The sequence below is a fragment of the Papio anubis genome, chromosome 7, assembly GCF_008728515.1.
Source record: "Papio anubis isolate 15944 chromosome 7, Panubis1.0, whole genome shotgun sequence".
NCBI lineage: Eukaryota > Metazoa > Chordata > Mammalia > Primates > Cercopithecidae > Papio > Papio anubis.
The window spans coordinates 32,434,361-32,458,385 of NC_044982.1; the positions used below are offsets into that span (position 1 = coordinate 32,434,361).

At 53.4% G+C, this 24,025-nt stretch overlaps 1 protein-coding gene across 2 annotated transcripts; it reads right to left on the bottom strand.

The window, feature by feature from the left end:
* Window positions 1–866: 866 nt before the first annotated feature.
* Window positions 867–24,025, bottom strand: VSX2 (visual system homeobox 2). 2 transcript variants are annotated; one of them, XM_003902043.3, is made up of 5 exons: window positions 23,620–24,025; window positions 22,269–22,353; window positions 18,325–18,448; window positions 3,814–3,994; window positions 867–3,002 (listed from the first exon to the last, which is right to left on the bottom strand). In XM_003902043.3, the coding sequence occupies exons 1-5, from the start codon at window positions 23,987–23,989 to the stop codon at window positions 2,677–2,679; spliced, it is 1,086 nt and encodes a 361-aa protein (XP_003902092.1). In that variant the 5' UTR covers window positions 23,990–24,025; the 3' UTR covers window positions 867–2,676. The 2 variants fall into 2 exon arrangements, with proteins under 2 accessions (XP_003902092.1, XP_021797076.1); XM_021941384.2 differs by having other exon boundaries at window positions 867–3,059.

Genomic DNA, 24,025 nt, shown 5'->3' on the forward strand with positions numbered 1-24,025 from the left:
TGTTTCTCTTGTTGACTCTCCTTCCCTTTGGCAAGGATTTAGCATCATCTGTCTGGCTTTCAATTCCAGATACTGTTACCTTTTTCGTTTGTTGTTGTTTAGGTTGAGGGTAAGATGTGGAAGGGCACAAGTGTGCACAAAAGGAAGGGAGTTCTCTTGGGGGCCAAGGTGGGCTGTGGGCTTCTGCAGAGGGTGGTAGGAAACAGAGTTATCAGTAAATCAGTACCAAAGGAAAGAGGCAAATGCCAACTACTGTGTGGGGAGTAGGAGGGAGTCAGAGGTAAGAACTATGGATCGTTGGGACATTTAGGTTGTGTCGAACATGGAGGCCGATCCCATGTCACGGTGATGAATGTCATTGAAGGGTGGTATGGTATCAGCTCTGTGGAGAGACGTAGGCCACTTGTACTCCTACAATTAGCATAATTTTTTAAAAAAGGAACCCAGTAATTTTGACCTAAAAATCAACTTGTAGATTTACCTTTTTTTTTTTTTCTTTTTGAGACAGGGTCTTGCTCTGTTGCCCAGGTTGGAGTGCAATGGCATGATCTCAGCTCACTGCAACCTTCACCTCCTGGATTCAAGCGATCCTCCTGCCTCAGCCTCCTGAGTAGCTGGGATTACAGGTGTGTGCCACCACCCCTGGCTAATTTTTATATTTTTACTAGACACAGGGCATCGCCATGTTAGCCAGGCTGGTCTGGAACTCCTGACCTCAAGTGATCTGCCCACCTCGGCCTCCCAAAGTGCGGAGATTATAGGCATGAGCCATCATGCCCAGCTGTAGATTTACTTTTTATGCCACCTGTACACACGGAACACAAACCATTCCCCACCCACAGTGGACTCCTGGATTCCTCCCCTGCTATTTTTAAGTCAATTTTATTCTTACTTGTATCTTTACAGAAAATGGCACAGAAATCACAGGTTTCGAATACCTAGAAGTTATTACAGTTTCATATTTCAAACACCTCAATATCAAGTTTCTTTTTTCTCACTCTATGTACAATATTTACACACCAGGGGCTATAGTCTAACACTTCAAACCAACAGGGACAAAGACAAGAAGAACTGGGGTTGGGGGAGGGAAGCTCCATAATAGAATGAAGAATAAATCAACTTTTAATGTGGAATTAAAGTTGCAACGCACACTCAGGCCTTTCTCTAATGAGTATTCCCTGCAAAGGTGGGTGGGGTGGTGGATGGGTGGATGGGGTCGGGAGCCTGGCCTGGGAATCTGGATTGGGCAGGTCAACAGAGCTGTATGCTCCCATTGCTCATGCGAATGTAAAAGGCCAGGCCAGAGAGGTCACTGTACTAACAGGTCCACCCATCAGCCAGCAGAAAGAAGCCCCAGCTCCTTATTCCATCATGTTACGGTGTTTTAGTCTAGTGGACGTGCTTCCTGGCATACAATGGCATGAAAGCGTGTGTCCTGCAGCTTAGCTTGGGCTTACTCCTGGCTTTCTGCCTTGCTTTCCTTTCCTTCCAGCCTTTTTCCTATCCTTCTGAACAGGTCAAAGGCTTTCTCTGAGAGGTGCTCGGCCCTAGGCCCTTAGCCCCCTGTCTATCTGGAGTGAAGGTTTCTCCAGCAGGCCTTTAATGCGTATGCATAGCCCCAGGCCGACTCCAGGCTTTGCTGCTTAGTTGAGGCCAGGCCTGTGCCTTTCTAGATGTCATTTACCAGCCAGATTGGGTTGTTCAAGGCAGGGCACATGCAAACTCATAGTTCACAAGGAGCTGTGGGGGAAGGGTGCCTTCACAGCAAGTCAAGGTCACAGGCAGCGTATCACGAGAGTCGAGATGCTTCAGGACTTAGGCTCAGGGGCCCGAGGACCCAGGGTAGAAGGTTTGGACTCCTGCACAGTGCCGTGAGCCACAGCATTTGTGAGGCATAGGACATGGACTCATGGCACACAGCGTACATTGCCACATGCCATGTAGGTGCCTGTGCTGGGATGAGCCAGTGGGACAGGTTGGGTGTGGAGAGGGTGGGTTCCTAAGGGTGACTATGGCAGGGCATGAGACCAAGGGTGGTTGAGGGGCCCAGGCTGAGACTTCCCAAATGTAGCCTGCCATCTAGACTCCACTGACGGGTGGGGCAGAGGCTGGGCCTGCACAGTGTCTTCACACTGCAGACGCCCAGGCCCAGCCAGGTCTGCAGGAAGGAACAGGCTGAGTTGGGAGAAGACTTTTGCTGAGGACTGGGGTGCTCAGGATGCTGGAGCTGCAGTTCCAGTCCTCCGTCTGTGTCACAGCCGTGGCAGGCAATGCACGATGCATTTGCAGCAGTGGGCTTTAGGCATGGGCAGAGCGGAATGTAGAGCTGGGAAGGAGGCTCTTTAAAGCAAGAGAACAGAGAGCGAAGGGTGGCCAAAATCAGTGAGCGCTGCAAAGGGATTGAGAGAAAAGGGGCTTGAGGGGACGTTGTGGGCAGCAAGAAGACTTCTGAGGCTGGGATGCTGGAGAGGTCAAAACTAGATGAGGGATGTCTCAGCATGGTCCAGAGTCAGAACCCAGCGGTGCCTGCAGCCACCAGGGGTGATGGAGGACCTGTGGGGGACAGGGAGGATGGCAGAGGCCAGGCCTGGGCCTTGCCTCAGAGAGCACCTCCCAGCACCACAGGCTCCGAGGAGAGTAGAGTCTTGGGGCTCCGGCATCTGAGTGCGCCTTGACCTAAGCCATGTCCTCCAGCTGCGGTGGACTGAGCCTCTCCGCCGGCCTGTCTTCATCCATGGCCTCTTCCTCCTCTGGCTTCTCGGTACTCCGGGCCAGGCTGTCCGGCCCAGACACAGTCCCCAGCACTTTGGTGCTGTGCTCCTGAGCTTTGGCCCGGAGCGCCGCAATGCTGTTCTCCCTCAGTTCCTCCTGGGAGATGGCCGCCTGAGCGTCGGGGCCCCGCTCCTCCTGCTCCATCTTGTCAAGCTTGGGCAGGGCCTGGCGTTCCCCCTCGGGCTTCCTCCCCGACTCGGCTGCTGCCTCCAGCGACTTTTTGTGCATCCCTAAAAAGAATTGTTGGTATTCGGGTTTAGAAAAGCGCCTGGGAAAGCCATCTTGAACTGAAAACGGCAAAGATAGAGAGAGGCCAGAATTAAGGACGAGCAGAAAGCCTTACTTCCCACACCGCAGTCACACAAGTCCCAGGGCTGGGCCAGGGTCAGGGAACAGGGAGATGGGTCGCCAGTCCTGTGGAGGACCTCCCCCTGCCAAGGCCCTGGGCACCTGGGCCTCAGGTGGCCTGTTCTGTCCCTTCCAGGCCACAGCACATGCTCCCCTGTCCCTCCCCCATGGGATTCCAGATCTTAGAACCCCAAGAGAAGCTGGTGCTGTTCTCAGATACAGGCCCAGAGGGCAGGTGGGGAAGTTGGCAGGTGGGGAAGACAGCAAGTAGAGAGATTTGGGGGACAGAGTCCTTTGGGCAAAGCAGAATGGCATCCAGAGGGACCTAGGGGTCCTCTCAACCCCCAAGGAAAGCTGTTTTGTTCACCATAAACCCAACTCTGGCTGAGGGGAGAGGAGGGTACAGACCCCAGGGCAACAGCCACACCTTTCTCACGGGACAAAATAATCCACAGTTAGGGACTCCTTCATGATGAGAGTTCTTGGCACCCAGTGCAAGTGACAGATACCAGGCCCCAGGCCCACCCTGCTCTGAGTCCCCCAAAGTAGAACAAGAGGTTTGCTTCGAAGAGCTTCTCTCCTGCTAGGCTGCTGTGGCCCAAGCCCCCCTGCCTCAAGACTCTGTCCCCTTCTCCAAGGAGCCCGCTCTCCTCACCGCAGGGGCAGGGCCCCAAGGAGGGTGCGGGCTCTTACCCAGTAGCCACGGGGCACAGGAGTCCATGATGCCATCCTTGGCAGACTTGAGGATGGACTCGGGCAGGGGGATGGAGTGCCGCACCATGGCCCCGTAGAGCCCGTACTCCGCCATGACACTGCTCCGGCCCCAGCACTTCTCCCGCTTCCTCCACTTGGCTCTGCGGTTCTGGAACCAGACCTGCAGGTGCACAGAACAGGTCAGAGGCTTGTTCTGAGAAGTGCTGGGCCCAAGGCCCTTACCCCTTGTAGGCCTGGAGTGAAGGTTTCTCCAGCAGGGCGTCCTTAACCTAAGCTCGCCCACTCCCTGGTGCCCCCTGGGTTCCTCCAGGCTCAGAGAGTATTCAGAAGGAGGACATCAGTCTTATGAGAATACTATGGGTAGTTCTAGGGAGATGGGGTGTGGATGCCTCCCGGACAGAGTCTTACAGGTGCACAGGACCCAGTGTCGTCGGCTGTTTGCAGATGAGAAGACTGCTCAGCCAGTGATGGTTCTCTTGCATGTGTTCACACCTCCAGCATATAAATCTTTTTTTTCTGATTTGCAGAGGGACAAATTCCTCTCCCAGCACTGGATAGCAGTGTCTCTGGCTCAGGGTTTCCTCTCTGCCAGAAGCCCAGAGCCAGAACCATCCAGGAGGGCTGCGGGTGAGTGGGGGATCAGGGACAAAGGGCAGGGGACAGTCTTAGGGGCACTTCACCCAGGTATCAGGGAGGCTGGGAAGTCAGGGAGGGAGACTCCCCTGGGAGGCCTGGGTCAGCCTCCCTCCTCTGCCCTGTCCCAGCTAAGCTCTGCCAAGCCACATGTGCCCTCCAGGTACCTGCTCCCCACAGCTCCGGGCCTAACTCTGAATGGTATCTGGGGGAGATGGGCCAGGGATGAAGACAACATTCTCCAGGGTTGAGGAGCAAATGGGAGGAGGGATCTGGGAGGGAGTGGGGGCGGAGGAAGCACTAGCGAATGTGTCTCTGGCCCCAAAGCTGATTGGTGCAGGGTCTGAATGACAGTGGGGTACCCTGGGGTGTCTGCAGCACTCTAGCCCATTCTGGGAAGAGATCCCAAAATCCCTGCCAGGTTTGGGGAGGGAAGATTTCTTGGTCCCCCAAAGAAGCTTTCCGGAGATTTCCCGCAGCTGACAGAGCCAAGAGCCCCTTGCATTGTCCGCCAAGGAGGTCCAGGCTCTTAAGGAACTAGTGGGCCCCAAGCCTGGCCGGTCCCTTCTCGCCCCTCACAGCCCGTAAAGGCTCTGACCCCGGAGACAGCGAGTCGCCCCAAGAAAGTGGAGGGAGTGGGGCGGCGAGGGGGAGGACCGAGGTGGGCTCGGGAAATCTGTTCATTTCCTCCGGATTTCTTTGCCTGGGTCTGGGCCGGCCCCGCCCTTCCCTCTGGGCCCCCTCCCCCGCGGCCGAGGTATCAGCTTTTAATGAAAAATTGCTCCAGCTCTATTCAGGAGGCGGCAAAAGAAGAGTCAGCCCCAGGGGCAGCCCTGGGCTGATTGAAAAATAAGTTAATTTCAGTTTGAATCGATGGGCCTCAGGCACTGAAATATCACGGGAAATTAAAGCGGCTGCTCTCCTGGGAGCCGCGGCATTGACCCGCACTAATTAATGCTGGGGAGGCAGCGCTCGCCTCGCCGCGAGCGCCCCCGCTCCCCCGGGGACCCCCAACTCTTCTCATTTAACTAATTAGACGGGGAAAATTGGGTGTTAATTTGTTTAGGATTTTCCCCCTTCCCCCCGACAGCCCCTCGCGGTCCCCGCCCCGCGCGGCGCGGAAATGCATGCGGGCTCGGCGGCAGATGGCTGCCCGGGTCACGCTGCAATCTCCTCCGACTTGATTGCTTGATTAGGTCGTTAGCACATTAAAAAAAAAAATTGCTTGCCGTCTGGCGCTGGCGTGATGAGTGGGACGCGCGGCAGCGCCTGGGTAATTTATCTTTTTATACGGCAAAGAATTTGATTTCAATCTGCAGATATATGGGGCGCCTTTGACACCTGTTTAACATCGCGCCGCTGACAGCTTAACCCTTCGCTGCCTGGGGAGCCCGAGCTGGGGCCGGCGGGGCTCGGGGATCCGCGCTCTCCTGCGGTTCCCGCCATCGCCGCCAGGTGGCGGAGTGAGCGCCCGGCGGCCCGGAGTCTGTGGCGGAGCGAGGCCGGCCACCCCCGGCAGGGGGCGCTGCGGCCCGCCCGCCTCGCATCCCCCACGGAGGTCACAGAACACTGACTGCCCTGGGCACGCGCACCTTTAAGTTGACCCAAACGCGTGCCCTCTGGCCTTTCTTCATTTGTAAATAACTGGGAGCCTCTAAACATGGGAGCGACACGGCCTTAGATGCCCCCGGCCTCTCCCACCCCGAGTGGTGCCGTCCCTATTCGGGCAGCACTTTTGCTGCCACCGGGTTTGGCACCTGCAGTTCCCGCGCAGAACTGGGGGACTGGGAAGCGCAGGTGCAAGGCCTCTGCCTGCTCCAGACCTGACCGCCCTGGGAGACCACCGCCAAGGAAAAGGTTTGTGTAATTCGAAGGCCGCTAGATGGCTGTCCTCCGTGCCCTGAAGGGAGAGGGGCGCAATGCCAGCCGGGCTAACTTGGGCCTGCGTCCCGGCCTGGCTCCATGCCAAGTGTAGATCTCCCCAGTGCTGCGGGCCTGTGCTGCAGGATGTGTGCCCGACCAGCTGTCCTACCCGGGGCCTGCGGTTTGTCTGAGGCCTCAATCCTGCCCCATCACCCTCCCCTTAGCATACCTGCTTGCTGCAAGCTGCTTTCTCCCACAGAGGAAAAATCTGAAAGGACTAATCCACATATAAGTATGATTCCTGGCCTGGCGCAGTGGCTCACGCCTGTAATCCCAGCACTTTGGAAGGCCGAGGCAGGTGGATCACCTGAAGTCAGGAGTTCGAGACCAGCCTGGCCAACATGGCGAAACTCCATCTCTACTAAAGATACAAAAATTAGCCGGGCATGGTGGCGCACACCTGTAATCCCAGCTACTCAGGAGGCTAAAGCGGGAGAATCGCTTGAACCCGGGAGGTGGAGGTTGCAGTGAGCCGAGATCGTACCACTGCACTCCAGCCTGGGCAACAGAGCGAGACTCTGTCTCAAAAAAAAACCAAAAAAAAAAGTATGACTCCCGGTTTTATCCACCTCTCAGAGAAGACAGCAAAGAATGAATCCCCTGGTGATGGAATTCCAGACACCAAGTGTGACCACAGAGGACTGGAGAGGTTTGGTTCATGAATATAAGAAGCCACCTACTTCCTGGTCGGGAGACAGTCTGTCCTGCTTGAATACAGTGCATTAGATTAGGCTGGTGCAAAAAGTCATTGCGGTTTTTGCCATTGAAAGTAATTACTTTCTTTTTTTTTTTTTTTTTTGAGACAGAGTCTCGCTCTGTCACCCAGGCTGGAGTGCAGTGGTGTGATCTCGGCTCACTGCAGTCTCCACCTCCCGGGTTCAAACAATTCTCCTGTCTCAGCCTCCAGAGTAGCTGGGACTACAGATGCCTGCCACCACTCCCGGCTAATTTTTGTATTTTTAGTATGGACAGGGTTTCACCTTTTTGGTCAGGCTGGTCTGGAACTCCTGACCTCAGGTGATCCACCCACCTCGGCCTCCCAAAGTGTTGGGATTACAGGTGTGAGCCACTGTGCTTGGCCGAAAGTAATTACTTTCAATGGTAAAAGCCGCAATGACTTTTGCACCAACCTAATAAAACAAGGCCACAACCCCTCAACTGGTATCTGTACAACCAGACTGGAGAATGTTTTGGATTTAAGAAAAAAGATGTGATGCATAAACCACAGTAACATAATGTCCTGCAGCAGCAGCACCTCATGATCAAACCCATCAGCTTCCATTTCTCAGCAAAGCATTTATGTACATGTTCACACTAAGAACAATAAATAAATTCCGTAAGGTCTGGTCCGGTTTTTGCCATCACTGAGTTTTGATGGATGCCAAATTTATAAAACAGTGTTCTGTTTTCAGTGCAGTTTGGACTTAGGGATTCTGGAGAAGGCATTGTGGAATATAGAAAACCAGAGATGCCCCCACCCACCCAGTGTGGATACCTGGCAAGGTACACTGCCCTGGCTTCCCCAGGAGTTCCACAAATACTCATGCTTGAGGTGGGGCAGGTTCTCAGATGGAAACAGCATTTTTAGGATACTAAAGAAGGGGGTGCAGACTCGGGATTCAGATCATCTCTGGGGCCTATAAACAGAACCGTTTTCCTGGGTCTCCTGATTTGGGCAAATGAATATCTGGCTGATCCGTAGATCAGACTTTGCCCACAGACACTCTCCCAGGGGAGCCGGTGCCAGCTGGTCGCTCAAACCAGAAGTCATCCAGACCCTCACTTATGGGCTCCTGGAATGCCTGGCTCTCTGTGAAGACCAGATGCTGCTCCAATTTATGGAGGAAACCTGGACGGCCAAAACAATTTCTTTCTAAGACAGTTGGCAAGGATGCTGTGGCAATGGTGCCTTGGAGGGAAGTGGACAAGGAATTAGAATTAACCCTAACCGCTCTGTATATGTCCCTTTCTATTCCCTGCCTGGAAGCCACCAGCCTGTATATAGAACTGAAATATTTACAAGCAGCATTGAGGCCAGCCAGTCCTGACCTGGAATTCCCAGCTCTGAAAAATTGCTGTGTGACTTTGGGCAAGTTACTTCACTTCTCTCAGTCTCAGTCTCCAAATGAAAGATAAGAATATCCACTTTTCAGGGTTGTTTGGAGGATTACATGAAATAAGTGAGTGCCTAAAATCAGTGCTTGTCATACAGAAGGTGTTCAATAAGTGTTAGTTTTTGGTAGAGGCACTGAAAATAAATGGAAGCCTGCCCGGAAGGCAAGTTAATCTATGGCATTACCTGCCCCTCTGGCCTCCTTCACATGCCCTTCAAGGCTGGACTGACAAATAATAATAACAACAATCCAGGAGGAGGGGAAGACAGATCCAACCTTTGGCTGTATATTCAATACAGATAGCCTCTAGTTCCCCCTTAGGCATTTGGAGAGCTAAACACCAGTGTCCTTGAAACTCTTCTCACATTTCCTTTTTTTTCTTTCTTTTGAGACAGAGTCTCGTTCTGGTCGCCTGTACAGCATATTGGCATCATCTCTGCTCACTGCAACCTCCTCGCCTTCTGGGTTCAAGTGATTCTCCTGCCTCAGCTCTCTCCCAAGTAGCTGTGATTTCTCATAGGCACCTTACCTCACTCACTTCTTAATTTTTTTTAGGGTAGAGTTTGTCACACCAGTTAGCCTGAACCCCTGCATCCTCCCAGACCACCCAGCCTAAGCCCAGCCTCCCACTTCCCAACCCCAGTGGGAACACCCACAGCCTATACTCACTTGGAACCACAGCAGGTAGCAGCTCAAGCCCTAGGGCTGGATTTCCCTTTGCTCTGCCTCTAGGTGCCTTTGTGGCTATGAGGCATGCCTCTTCTCCCTTCCTTCCTTTTCCTTTTCCCTTTTCCTTCCTTCCTTCCTTCCTTCCTTTTCTTCCTTCCTTCCTTCTTCCTCTTCCTTCCCACCTCCCTCCCCTTTTTTGATCTGAGCCTTTGCTCTTTGTTGCCCAGGCTGGAGTGCAATGGCACGATCTCAGCTCACCACAACTTCCACCCACCTCCCAGGTTCAAGTGATTCTCCTGCCTCAGCCTCCCAAGTAGCTGGGACTACAGGTGTCTGCCACCATGCCCAGCTAACTTTGTAGTTTTAGTAGAGACGGGGTTTCACCATGTTGGCCAGGCTGGTTTTGAGCTCCCGACCTCAGGCGATCAGTCAGCCTCGGCCTCTCAAAGTGCTGGAATTACAGGCGTGAGCCGCCGCACCCGGTTGAGTGCATTTCTTAACCTTTCTGAGCTTCCCATTTAGGTGTCACCTGCCCTGTGACACCACCTCTCTGCAGGTTTCTGGTGAAAATTAAACTGTGTGTGGGAAATGCCTGCCACATAGTAAGAGCTGAAACACACTGGCCTAATGCTTGATGAATTCTGTGGACAGATGTGCAACAAGCTTTGCTTTCTAGCAAATGTTCTAGGATACCATTCACATGAAGCCATGTCATTTTATCTCCCACCTTTGATATTTCCTCTCAGCATTTACGCTCCTTTTTCTACGTGGACTGTTGGTTCTGACAAACCCACAATATTCCTTTGATCCCTCTCTTACTCACTTTCCTGACCGCTCACTTTCTAGAAGGGACTGCTCCTCTCACACGGGAGTCTGGTCCCAAACTCTTCAGGAGACCGTGTGTCAAGGTGCCAGCAAGGACCAGAGCCCTGCCTTATACTTCAGTCAGGGTGCCAGGGGCCTGAAAAGGGGCCCAAAGTGACACCCAGGGCCACCAGATTTGGAGTCCCAGGACAAAGTGAGTTGGGAGGACCTTTCAGTTTGGGAATGACCCTGGGTTTCTTTTTTCCTTTTTTTTTGAGATGGAGTCTTGCTCTGCCACCCAGGCTGGGATACAGTGGTGTGATCCCGGCTCACTGCAACCTCTGCCTCCCAGGTTCAAGTAATTCTCCTGCCTCAGCCTGCTAAGTAGCTGGGATTACAGGCACCCGCCACCACGCCCAGCTTATTTTTGTCTTTTTAGTAGAGACAGGGTTTTCACCATGTTGACCAGGCTGGTCTCGAACTCCTGACCTCAAGGTGATCTGCCCTCCTGGGCCTCCCAAAGTGCTGGGATTACAGGTGTGAGTCACCATGCCCGGTCAAGCCTAGGTTTGTTGATACATTTCTCCTTAGAGTTATCAGCAGCGATACTCCAGCAGCAATCAGAAAGCTCAGGATGACCAGGCGCAGTGGCTAACGCCTGTAATCCTAGCACTTTTGGAGACCGAGGCGGGCGGATCACAAGGTCAAGCGATCAAGACCACCCTGGCCAACATGGTGGAACCCTGTCTCTACTAAAAGTACAAAAATTAGCTGAGCATGGTGGCGTGTGCCTGTAGTCCCGGCTACTCGGGAGGCTGAGGAAGGAGAATCACTTGAACCCGGGAGGCGGAGGTTGTAGTGAGCCGAGATCATGCCACTGCACTCCAGCTTGGGCGACAGAGGGAGACTCCATCTCAAAAAAAAAAAGACAAAGAAAAAAAAGAAAGCCCAGTTTGTGTGGAAATCCTGTGGCTGTCCACAGCTGTCTGGCGGGTGCCTCCACAGCAGGCACAGAGTGTGCCTGTGCCTCCAAGGGTGGACTGGGCCCAGGGAAGGACTTCTTGCCGAGTGGATGCAAAGGCACAGCTAGCAGGCCAGGCAACACTGTCAGCTCTTTCTCTACGTGTGCAATCAGCAGGAACAGCCGAGGCCACGCCTCACGCCTCCTCTTGTCTCTGCATCATCACATAACTGCTGTCCTGCAAGCTCCCGCCCTGGCATCGCCACCAGATAACATGCCCAGGGTTCTGTCCCTCAATCCTCTCCCAGGAGACCCTCTGCAGTCCTTCCAGGATCGCCCTCCTAAATACCTCCTAAAGGAGATATTGTGCATGACAGATACCCTTTGCACATTCTGGTCTCCTCGCTACCCCAGGCCCTGCCCTGCAATCTTGTCACATGCCATCAGGCCTGGCTTTGTCGGCCATGCTGTGGGTGAGCGTCCATCACATTCACCCAGTCTCTTTCTTCCCCTCTGGCTGGAAGCTGATGAATTTGGGATCATCGCTGGCGTAACTTAAGGGCTTCACACTCTGCACCCCCTCAGCATTTCAGCCACGGTTTATTTCAGCGCGCTCTGTGCAGCCTTATGCTCTGTGCAGCCCAGCCTAAGGCTCAGAAAAGCGGAGTCTTGCTGCAGTCTCTGTTGCCCACTAGGGGGCAGCTCCGACCACATTTCCAGACAGCCTCCTGCCTGAGCACTAACAGGCCATTTCCTTCCTCACCCCAACCCCCTGCCACCCATAACGCCACTTTCTTCCACTCATATTAACCCACTCAGAACAGAAACACCCCTCTCCCAAGCCTCCAATCCAGTGTGTTTACATTCACTGCACACAGAATCACCTAGAGAGATTTAAAAGCATACAAATGGCAACATGAAGATGTTCGATTTTTTTTTTTTTGAGACAGAGTTTCGTTACCCAGGCTGGAGTGCAATGGCGTGATCTCAGCTCACTACAACCTCCGCCTCTCGGGTTCAAGCTATTCTCCCGCCTCAGTCTCCTGAGTAGCTGGGATTACAGGCATCCGCCATCATGCCCGGCTAATTTTTGTATTTTTAGTAGAGATGGGGTTTCACCATATTGGCCAGGCTGGTCTTGAACTCCTGACCTCAGGTGATCTGCCCACCTCAGCCTCTCAAAGTGCTGGGATTACAGGCGTGAGCCACCACACCCGGCCTAATTTTGTGTTTTTAATAGAGATGGGGGTTTCATCATGTTGGTCGGGCTGGTCTTGAACTCCTGGCCTCAAGTGATCCACTTGCCTCGGCCTCCCAAAGTGCTGGGATTACGGGCATGAGCCACCCCGCCCTGCCGAAGATGTTTGATTTTAAACCAATTAAATCGGAATTGCTGGGTGTTCACAGGGGGAGCCCCTGGGCGTTTTAAAAATCTGTCCTGAAGCCCGGCTTGGTGGCTCATGCCTGTAATCTCAGCACTTTGGGAGGCCGAGGAGGGCGGATCATGAGGTCAAGAGATTGAGATCATCTTGGCCAACACGGTGAAACCCTGTCTCTACTGAAAATACAAAAATTAGCCAGGCGTGGTGGTGTGCACCTGTAGTCCCCGCTACTTAGGAGACTGGGGCAGGAGAATTGCTTGAACCCAGAAGGCGGAGGTTGCAATGAGCCGAGAAAAAAAAAAAAAAATCTGCCCTGGTGATTCTAATAACCATTCTGAGATGAGATCCATGCAAACCCTTCCCTACTCAGGCACCCATCTTCTTCTGGAATATGACCCCCTGATACCTTAGGCAGGGGCCACTTTAAAAGAGGCAAAGTCACACAGTGCTGGGCAGAGAATCTAAACCTCAGCCTTCAACATAAAAGAGACTTCTAAGAGGGGTGACATGTAGTCTCTGCTCACTTCGAACATTCATAGCTCCATAATGTTTGCATTTTATAACAAGCACATCTTAGGGAAAAAAAAATAGAGTAAACATGTGAATATATATGTAGCCTGCCCTTATAATTCTAGTAACAAGTGACCCCACAGAGGAAATTAAATCAGTCTGGAAACCCACCTGCGCTTTCCCAGGGCTGATAGCTGGCAGGGACTTTCAGAATGCCATATCCTAACATTAAAAAACAAAATTTTTTTGGAAACAGGATTTTGCTCTGTCACCCAGGCCGAGGTGCAGTAGCACGATCACAGCTCACTGTAGCCTTGACCTCCTGGACTCAAGCAATCCTCCTACCTCAGCCTCCCAAGTAGCTGGGACCAGCATGTGTCACCACACCTCCTAATTTTTGTATTTTTTGTGGGGACGAGGTTTCGCCATGTTGCCCAGGCTGGTCTGGAACTCCTGGCCTCAAGTGATCCTCCCACCTTAGCTTCCCAAAGTGCTGGGATCACAGGCACCAGCTTTTTATTTATTTATTTAAGACACATAGAATACCATGTGCCTGAGTCTGACGTGGAGACGTAGAAGCTTTTCTTTCCCCAACACTGCACCATATCCTCCACCTTCAGCCCAGAGAGATGTGGAGTGAGGACATGTTTACCCTCCAAACACAAAGGCAGAGGAAATCGCCATGCGTTCCTGCTGGGACTGGTTTGTCATCACCATTCTTTGCATTAGTACAGTTTGTATAGACAGGCATGCATGTCTATCTCACAGGATCTCATGTCATAGTAGCTGAGTACTGGGTTTGAATCCCAGTCTTACTTTACCTCTCGGCCCCTCAGTTTCTTCATCTAGAAAAGGGTGTAGGAATGACATCTAACTAATTTGTCTGTTAAGGATTAAATGAAATGAGGCAGCCCGGGCACGGTGGTTTACACCTGTAATCCCAGAGCTTTGGGAGGCCGAGGTGGGTGGATCATTTGAGGTCAGGAGTTCGAGACCAGCCTGGCCAACATGGCAAAAATCCGTCTCTCTAAAACTACAAAAATTAGCCAGACATTGTGGCGGGCACCTGTAATCCCAGCTATTCAAGAGACTGAGGCAGGAGAATTGCTTGAGCCTGAGAGGCGGAGGTTTCAGTGAGCCAAGATCACACCACTGCACTCCAGACTGGGTGACACAGTGGGACCCTGTATAAAAAAAAAGAGAGACAGAGAAAAAGAGAAGAAATGAGGCATGGAAAGCACTTAATATCTGGGACAATGGTGAGTACTTAATAAATGCCAGCAATAACACGATTTTTACTAAGTTAGCATTATGGAAAAATATTATTATCTTACAAATGAGTAATTGCAGACTCAGAGTTTGGCTTGCTGGCAGTGAAACAAAGACTGGAAGTAGGTGTGTCTGTCTTTCCATGTCCACACAGCAGGTTCTCATCAGACCTCAGACACGCAGGGGTTTCCTGGGTTGGCCTGGCAGGGGTATATGCCCCAGCGGTCCATCTGGGCCTGTTAAACTTCACCTGCCCTGCACTTCCATTCCACCAATGGCAGCCCAGGGACTTGTGGCGGGGGAATCCTCAGGAGGCACCTCCCTGGAAGGGATCTCACCTCTTTCTTCTACAGACGGGGAAACTGAGGCTCACAGATGGGAAGTGGCCTAGCCTCTGCCACACCAGATGTCAGAGTTGGAGCTAAAATCCGGGTTCCTGATCTCCAGTTCAATAACCTTTCCACTCCACCTTGATAATTTCTTTCTGCTTTTGTTTGTTTGTTTGTTTGTTTCTGAGACGGAGTCTTACTCTGTCACCCAGGCTAGAGTGCAGTGGTGCGATCACGGCTCACTGTAGCGTCTACCTCTTGGGCTCAAGTGGTCCTCCCATCTCAGCCTCTTGAGTAGCTGGGACCACAGGCGTACATCACCACGCTTGGCTACTTTTTAAAATTTTTTTTGTAGAGATGGGGATTTCACTATGTTGTCCAGGCTGGGCTCAAACTCCTGGATTCAAGGAATTCTTCCACCTCAGCCTCCCAAAAGGCTGGGATTACAGACATGAGCCCCTGCACCTGGCCAGGAATTTCTTTTTCTTTTCTTCCAAGACAGGGTCTCATTTTTTTTTGGCTTAGCCTGGTCTCAAACTGCTGGGCTCAAGCAATCCTCCCAACTTGGCTTCCCAAAGTGCTAGCCTGAGCCACTGCGTGGCTGAGAATTTCTAACTCCAGACTTGGAGCCATTAATAACTTCCCCTTTCTGGCTCAGCTCATCTGCAGAGTCTTCTGACCCAAAGCTGGGCTGGGAGGGGGCTGGCTCAGGAGTGGCCGCCAACACGTGGAGGGGAAATGATGGGGAGGGAAGGCAAGGTAGAGAAGCAAGCGTTTTGGAGTCTAAAGGGACTCAACTCTGGCCTCTGTCTGTGCCTCAGGTTCCCCATCTGTCAAATGGGAATAATAGCCCCTAGCTCATAGGTGTTCTGAGGACTCTGCTGAATATACATGAACTAGCTCTGTGAGGAAATGAAAGACACGGGTGGGCTGCTAGTAGAGGGAGGGGGAGGACTTGCTTTTCACCCTTTTGAACTCATGTATAGAATTTGCCCATTCAAAAATAATTTTGTTGGCCAGGCGCGGTGGCTCAAGCCTGTAATCCCAGCACTTTGGGAGGCCAAGACAGGCAGATCACAAGGTCAGGAAATCGAGACCATCCTGGCTAACATGGTGAAACCCCGTCTCTACTAAAAAATACAAAAAAACTAGCTGGGCGAGGTGGCGGGCGCCTCTAGTCCCAGCTACTTGGGAGGCTGAGGCAGGAGAATGGCATAAACCTGGGAGGCGGAGCTTGCAGTGAGCTGAGATCCGGCCACTGCACTCCAGCCCGGGTGACAGAGCGAGACTCCATCTCAAAAAACAAAACAAAACAAAAACAAAACAAAACAAAACAAAAATAATTTTGTTATACAAGTAAGTTTTGGGCCTTTTTTTTTTTTTTAAGAACAGTGCCTGGTACTCAATAAACATTGATTATCTTTACTGTGATACAGGTCCCCTGCCTGACTTCAAATCACCTCTGCTCCCTGAGCTTCAAGTCAAAGCAAAGACTTCAAACAGAAGAGTCGGGCAGTGCCTCTGTGGGCTTTCGATTCAGAGCTAGGTTTGAGTCTTGTGTCTCCCACTTACTAGCTATGGGGCCTTGGCAAGTGGCTGTGACTCTGTTGCCTCAGTTCTCAGAGGAAATTCATGGTCTTCAGCTCCTGATTGTCACCAGGATTTAATAAGATGAAATCTGACACCGAGTGAGCCGGGGGCACGTGCCAGGCACTGCGCTGAACACTGCACACATATGGCTTATTGTCTCCGCACAAGAGGCAGGTGCCACTGTCACTCCCATTGTACAGATGAAGACTGAGGGGCTCTGGGAGGCGAAGCCTGGCCAGGAGCCCAGGCAGTCTGGCCCCAGAGTCAGTGACCCTAACCACTGTACCGCCCTGCCTGTCCTGTGCACGTCGTGAATTCAGGAGAACACCTGGCACATGGAAACTCCTCTGGAAACGATCACTGTGACTGCTGTTGATGCACACCAAGATCTTTCCCAGGTCACTTTACTGAGCTGGGGCAAGACGACTTGACAACTCACAGACAGCTTCTGGGGGTAGCATTCAGGCCTGTGGTGCTCAAAGGCTCTGAGACTCTTCCCTCATTTCTCCGATATCCACGTATTGCAGAGCCGGTCCTCACAGTCCCAGGGCGATGAGCTCTCCTCATCCCACACCCCAAGCTCCTTCGTGCTGGTTCTGCTGCCCTCAGATACCACCGTATAGGCAACCCCCAAGCAACTTAACAAAGCCCTGTGAAGTTAAATGTGCCTGTTGGGGCATTTGTAGCAATGCAGTTACAGCTGAGGGAGAGCCTGCCCCCAAATCCTGAGCTCAGCAGGTTTCAAACACCTCATCCGCCCTCCCCTGCCTAATCTACCAAGCAGATTTTAGGGCAACCCACTGCAAGAGACAAGCTATTCCTTCATTCTGTTCAATACTGCAAATGTGGGGCCTGCCAACAGCGGGGATTTGTCATTGCTCCTCCCTGCTGCAGCCACCTGGAATGGCCAACTTTATGCTAATGAAGGCCAGGCAGGGGTTACTGCCATGAAGGGTAAGGCTTGACTTACACACACACACGCACGTGCACACACACAATTCAATGTCAATGCCCGGCTCACCTGACTAGAACCCAATTGAGTGGAGGGTAATGGGTCCAGGCCACCATGGATAATGCACCAAACATAATCTGCTTATGAATAATTGAGCTTATTGTTAGTGTCAATGTCTAAAACCATCGGCTGAAATTCCAAATAGATTTCCAGGGGAAAGGAAGGCCTCACAGCCTCATTTCACATTCTCCGGTCCTCCAGTGAGAGAGTACAGAGCAACTCACACACCTTACTCAGCTCCCCCCGCCTCCCAGGCACATATCACACCTGGAGACACAAGGGACCTAGATGGGAGGAGACGCAGAGCAGAGCAGTTCCGGGAAGTCAGGACCAGCCCCCGGCCCACATACCCCAGCCTCCACAGCGAACTAGCTCTGGACCGCTCAGGCGATGGGAGCAGCTTTCACTGAAGGTTGAGCATCAGCTAAGACAACCCCAAATCTTCTGGAAATGTTCCTCCTGCCCCACTCCTTCTGCCTCATAGAGGCCCTGCCCAGACTCCATCCTCTCCCAGAGAAATGATTCCACAGCCCTACTCCTGCCCAGGTAGGGGACTCTGGACTTGCCAAGGTCCTGCTGCTGCTAAGTGGATGCCCCATGCCTACCACATGCCCAGACCAGTGGCTGGTTATGCCACAAAACTGCCCAGGAGAGGAGGAGGGCTTAGTGAGCTACCTGCAGGGCCCTGCCCCAGCTCACATCCTGGGCCAGTCTGGGGAGAAGAAAAGGAGCAGCAGTTCAGGGCAGCAGTTGCTGGGCTGTGAGTGGGAGGAAAGAGCCTTAGGTGGAAGCAGTGGTGGGGAGCAGGAAGAGAAGGGGTAACACTTTCATCATGGGGAGGGGAGCAGACAGGAGGGAAACAGACTGGGGTCAGGACTAGAAGCCACTTTCCTCTTCACAGCCACCCAGAGGCCTGGAGCCCCCTCTGGCCTTGGAACAGACATTTAGCTGTACCAAGGGGACCTCCGCCTCAACAGAGACCCTGTCCAGGACCGGGGGCCCCTCCAGTACTCCATCTCTCATCCCCACACCCCTGCAGGGTCTGTCTGACATACTCCCCGGGAAGCCTATAGTCTGGAACAACAGCCAGGCCACAACTGGGTGCCTCTCATCCCCCGACAGCACCCATCTCACGTGGCAGGTGGTCAGCTTAAATAGGCTGAGAACATGATCACAGGCAAGCACATGCCCACAGTGGGACTGGGAGGCGGGGTCATGGGCATCTGGAACCCTGTAGTGGTAGATGTCACCAAGAGAGGGGAGAGTGGAGGGGAGAGGGACTCAGGGCTGTTACCTGTATCCTGTCTTCTGGTAGCTCCGTTTTCATGGCCAGCATCTCCCGGGCATAGACGTCTGGGTAGTGGGCCTCGTTGAATGCCTTCTCCAGCTCCTCTAGCTGGTAGGAGGTAAAGATTGTCCTGAAGGGAGCAAAACCGAACTCTCAGGACACCAGAAACTAAAAGAACCTGTCTCAGAGAGGACAGAACCACCTTCCTCTGTGCTTCCTGGGCAGACTCCAAACCCCCCAGGCTGGCTCAGCACAATAGGACACAAATTCTCTCTCTCTCTCTCTCTCTCTCTCTCTCTCATAGTTTAACCCTCTGGACTCGTCTTATTCAAGGCTGAGGGCTCACACTACCTTTCCTGTGTTTGGGGGGTGGACGTTATTCCAGCCCTCAATGACATTTCACATTGGGAATCTTTCTGGAGGTGCTCTGGGGGAAAGGCTGTTAAGAAGGACATTCTAGAAAAGCAGAAAGCCCCTCTTCCTCCCAAGCACAGAGAAGAGGGCTTACCAGATTACTAAATAGCCCAGCTCCATCCAGACCAGCTTCCCGGGCCCCTCTCACAGTCACTAGAGATGAATTTTTAAATGCCTTTCAAAGTTAGAAGATTCGCCAGAAGGTCAAATGCAGCCTCAACCTCAGTGTTTATACAGCTGAGAACTGAATCTCCTACTCCCTCAACTCACCCCAGCGCCCCTTCCTCCTCCCCTGCCCTTCCTCGACACTACCCAGACCTGCTAGCTTCCCAACACTGCCCAGAGCCTTTTCCCGTCCTGTTCTGTGCTGGGAAGGGAAGGACCACCTTCCAATCATCCCATACTTCCAAACTCAGCCACTCATCTGGAGGGGGTTCCATTCGGGCCACCCTGAGCGCCCACAGGCACAGTTGCCCCCCCACAGAGCAGTTCATATTGATCTATTTTGTGTTATAGACTGCTTTAAGAATCTGATAAAAGCTACATTCTCTCATCCTAGGAAAATGGGCAAATAAATATACCCCAACCCATAAAATTTTGCCTCCAACATTAGGGGATTCATAGGTCCCCTTTCTTGAATAAACCGCTAAACACCTACTTCCGGATACAAGCTCTTCTCTTTTCAGACCTTAATTTCACCAGGTTTTGGGTGATCTTTATCCTGAAACCTCATTAACAAGCCAACAGGCAATATAGTCCAGCGTCCACAAACTGAACTGGTAGAAATGGTCCAGCCCTTGCCTGGCCCCCTGGGGTCAGACCCTGGCGCCAGCACAGGGGTGTAGAATCCCTCACTGCTGTGCCGTCACCCTCATCTAACACAACCCAAAAGTACAAATTTGAACTTCACACACTCCTTGTGCTGGTGTCCACTTTAATATCTCGGGGGATAATTCAGGGAAGAAAGATTGTGCTCTTTACAGAAAATGACTGGTTTGATTCTAAATCGTTTCTCCTATTCTCTGGGGGTGGGGGGCGGTGATGTGAAATGCTTATGCACACACATAGTTAATTCTTGAGAATTTTCAAGATCTGCTGCTTTTTCGCTTCTGCCATCTGCTGAAGGTCTCATGGACAGAGCGCCAAAATAAACAATCAAAAAATGCAAGTCCTTTCCAAAACCAGGGAAACTGAGGCACAAAGGCAGTCAAAGAGGAGAGCCAATTATAGGTCATGTAGAACGATTCAAGTCCCAGTCTCTACTTGGGAGAGTCTCTCTTCAAAAACAAAACAAAAACTCAAATCTCCCAAACTTTCCCGAATTCATGCCTCAGAGCTGACACACTTCCCCCGTAATGTGACCCAGCCTGTGTTCCTGGTTTATGCAGAACCCCAGACCCTTCAGGCTCCTGTTGTGTCCAGTCTGAAGAGAAGCTGAGCTTTCCCAGTAGAGTGAATGAGCAAAATCCGAGAGACTCTCACTGTGGCTACTTTGTCCCCACCCCCCCCAAAAAAAACGCTTTTAAGTCTGGTTTGTTTCTGGGAGATAAAAACGAGACCATCTCTCATCACCAGATTCCAGGGTCTCTTACCCTAAATCCCCAAATGACAGAAGCTCGAGTAAAATGTATTTTTTCCTAATTAAAAAAAGCACTTGAAATCAGTAGCCATTCTCCTCTCTCCAATAACCTTCTCCCTTCATGCGCCAGATATAGAAACCCTAGGCAGTTAATACCCTGGTGTTGCTGAGTTGCTGTTCTGCCCCCAAGAAAACCCACCAAAGCCCCCAAAGGTGTTCCTGGAGAAGAGAGTGACAGGTGAAAACAGATGGTCAGAGACCTTAAACATGGACTTTGCGCTACGGGTCACCCAGCTCTAAGTGCCACACTGTGAGATGTCCTGATGCGGAAATCCCATTCCTGTACCCAGGGTTTGGGGCTGCCTTTTCCAGGGCTCTCCATGCTATGGGAACCCCTCCCACGCCTCCTGGCACCAGCACAAGAGCAGTTTTGCGGGTCTCTGATCTGCCCTCCCTGCAAGATCCCTGTCCCCTGCTTGGGGAAGATGACAGGATTACCCACCCTGGGACCAGTGTAAGATAGGTGCATAAAAAGTGTTCTAATGAATATTCGTTGAATGAATTGAATGCAAACAAACAAACAAAAAAAGACCAAAGATCAAGACCAAAAAAGATTTTCTTTTTCCTTTTAAAATAAAACAATACTAAACAAAAGCAAACAGCTGCCGGAAAAAAAAGAATAAACCGAGGTCCGGAGAACCAAGTTCACCTGCATTCAAGCCAAAACCTATTGGGGCCTGAGGGGTCAGGATAGGCCGTTTTAAAAGGTGGCGAGTCGGGAGTTGGGGGGTCAACAGTGAGTTTCCCACGGCCAAGGAAGAACGAAGCATAGGAAAGCGCAGAGAGAGAGGGTGCAAAGAGGCTGAGAACAAATTGGGGTGGGAGAAAAGGATGTGGGTCGGGGGAGGGCCCGAGAACGCCCTAGTGGAGAAATGTCTCGAAAAGAGCGCAGAGCCTGCGGTAGCCCCACCTGATGGGGACGGAGTGGGGTGCGGGGAAACAGCTCCGAGGTGAGCGCCACTGGGGTAGCACCTGCGAGCGGCACCCGCAGAAAGGCAGGCAGATTTTTGGTTCTCCCTCCTTCATTTCCTTGAAAACTACCTTACAAATAATACCCAAGGAACTGGTAGCAGTGAGACTGGTGCGGAAAGGAATGAGGGCGGGGGTGGGGAGAAGGGTAGGTTACTTTTCAAGATATACCTGTCGGCATCTATTGAGTTTTAACTTTGTGCAAGTAATTTCCATTTAAAGACAAAACAAAAACAAAAACAAAAAAACCCTTTCTAGTCTGTACCCCGATGCAGTCTACCCTACTCCAGCTACGGCTGGTGGGACCGTCCAGTCTACATCGCCTCCCACTCCATTTTACAGACGAGGAAACTGAGGTTCACGAAAGGGAAGCGACTCGGTGGGAATCACGAACGAGCAGAAGTCAAAAGAAAATGCTCTATCAGTGCAGAGATCGCTCCAGCTTTGGAGAACGGTGGGAGCTGAAAGCTTAGGGAGTTGGCAGAGAGGACAGGGACGCCGGGATAGAAATGGGGGCGGCGGGTGAGGCTGAGGGCAAAGCACCGGCTCTGGCGGGAGGTGGGAGCTAATCTGCCCGCCGCGGGGTCTGTGTGGCTCTCGGAATATACTGGTGTGGGGATCGGGGGACCGCCACCCCCTCTGTGGCTCAGTTTGGCCTGTGTTGGAGCCTTTCCTTTCTCCTGCACAAGGAGGAGAAAGCCGGAACCGAGCCGCTTTCCCGGCGGCCACTCATCGTGCTCACACGGCTCGGACGCCAAGGCCCCGGGCAGATTCCGGCAAACAACGCGTGGTCTGCGCCCTGGCACGGCCTCAGACCTCAGATCCGGGGTCAGCAAAAATAGGGTCCGAGAGACCCGAGCCCGGAACGGTGGACGGCAGCGGGGTGCGCGGGCAGGAGAGGTAACAGAAAGCGCCGCGGGGGCCTCACCTGTGTCGCCGCTTCTTCCGTTTCTTGGTCTGGTTTAAAGCAGATTTGGACATTTTTCGATCGCTGGAGGAAACATCTTCAGAATCTGAAAAGCGGGCGAGTGACATGCGGCAGAGTGGGGGACGCGCTCGGCGGTGCCCGAAACCCGCGAGGGCCCCACCCCGGGCCGCCTCCGTGAGCGGTGGGGACCTGCTCTGTCTCCCCAGGAAGCCATCGGGCGCCCCGGTGGCCGTCCCATGCCTGAGCTCAGGCTGGCCTCTCCCGCGCCGGGGCCCGAATCCGGAGGTTTTGAACAGATTTCGTTGTAAGAGAGGCAAAGGCCCCAGCACACTTGGGACCGGGACAACAGAGAGCGAGGTAGCCTTAGGGGGCCGCAGAGACCCCCGGCAGCGCTCGCGACCCTGCTGCGCCCTGCCCTGCGCGGCCAGCCCCAGTGCCCCGGGCCAGAAAGTTGGTCCCGAGGAGCGAGGAGCGGAGCCGAGGCGTGGGGAGCTGGGCTCCGAGAAGAATGGGGGCTGCCGGGCACCGTCCTTTTCGCAGGGCGGCACAATGACTCCCCACTCAAGGCCGTAGAGCCTGCGAAGCGCCGGTTTTCGTTGCCTTTTCAAGTAAAACAAAATAAAACGCAACGAAAAATCGGGGGAATTGCCAAGCTCAAACAAGAATCGGAGGGTCGAGCAGGCCGCGACGCACCGCCGGGAAAGCAGCGCCGGGAGAAGGCGGGGAGGTCACCCAGGGTCCCCGAGCCCGCACGTCTCTGGGCTCCGGTATATAGAGGCGCTTACGTGGGAGCGGATGGCGGCCGCTTTGGCTACCGTGATGGCCGGGTTGTCTCAGCTCGTGGGGGTGAAAAATAAACCCCAATTGACCAACGCGGGGTTTGGGAATGGGGAACGAGAAGGAAACAGACAACTTTGGACACCAGGGATGGGGCCAAAGCTGGAACAGCACTGGACTCGGGGAGTGAGGCTCCTCCACGAGGCCGGGCCCGCAGTGGAGCCGCGGACCTGGGACCCTCCGACCCGGCCGGGGACCCTGCACCACGGGCTCCGACTCCCTAAACCCCGTTTTCAGTGGAGCCTCAACAGAGTCTCGTGGCCGAGCCCGGCCCGACGCGGGGACCGGAGAACTGCGCGGCCGCCCGAAACGCTTGGGGCGGAAACCCTGCGGACACCGAAGCATCCTCCCGGGACCCGGCACCAGGTGCGTCGGCCCAAGGCGGCGGGTGGCGACCCCGGCCTGGCAGGAACTTTTCCGCCGGGAGGCCTCGTCCAGCAAACGAGAGCCTAAGGCGCGGGGTTCCTGGCCGTCGCCCCCCAGTCAGGCAGCAGCGCAACCTCTCCTCACCTACCCGAGCTGGCCGTCTGGCTGGTGTCCAGCGGCCCCGATGCTCTGCCCAATGGCTGCAAGTGGACGCTCTGCGGGTCGGACAGCACTTCCAGGAAGGTGGGCTGCGCGTAGAAGCCGGGGAGCCCCCCGGGCCCCAGAAGCCCCATGCCGCCCACCCCCGCGGGGCTGAGCACTGAGCGCGCCGCCAGCAAGTGCCCGGGGGCCAGGCCGTCGAGCGCAGCCCGCGGGTGGGAGCTCGGGGGCTCCTTGTTCAAGCCCAGGATCTCCTGGATGCCGAACCCAGTGCACCTGGCCGGGGCGCCCCCCGAGGTACTCTTGGCCACTGTCTCGGACTTCGGCTTACTCAGCGCTTCCCCTGCTTTCCCCGTCATCTCCCGGTTCTTTGGAGGGGCTGAGGCCGCAGGTCT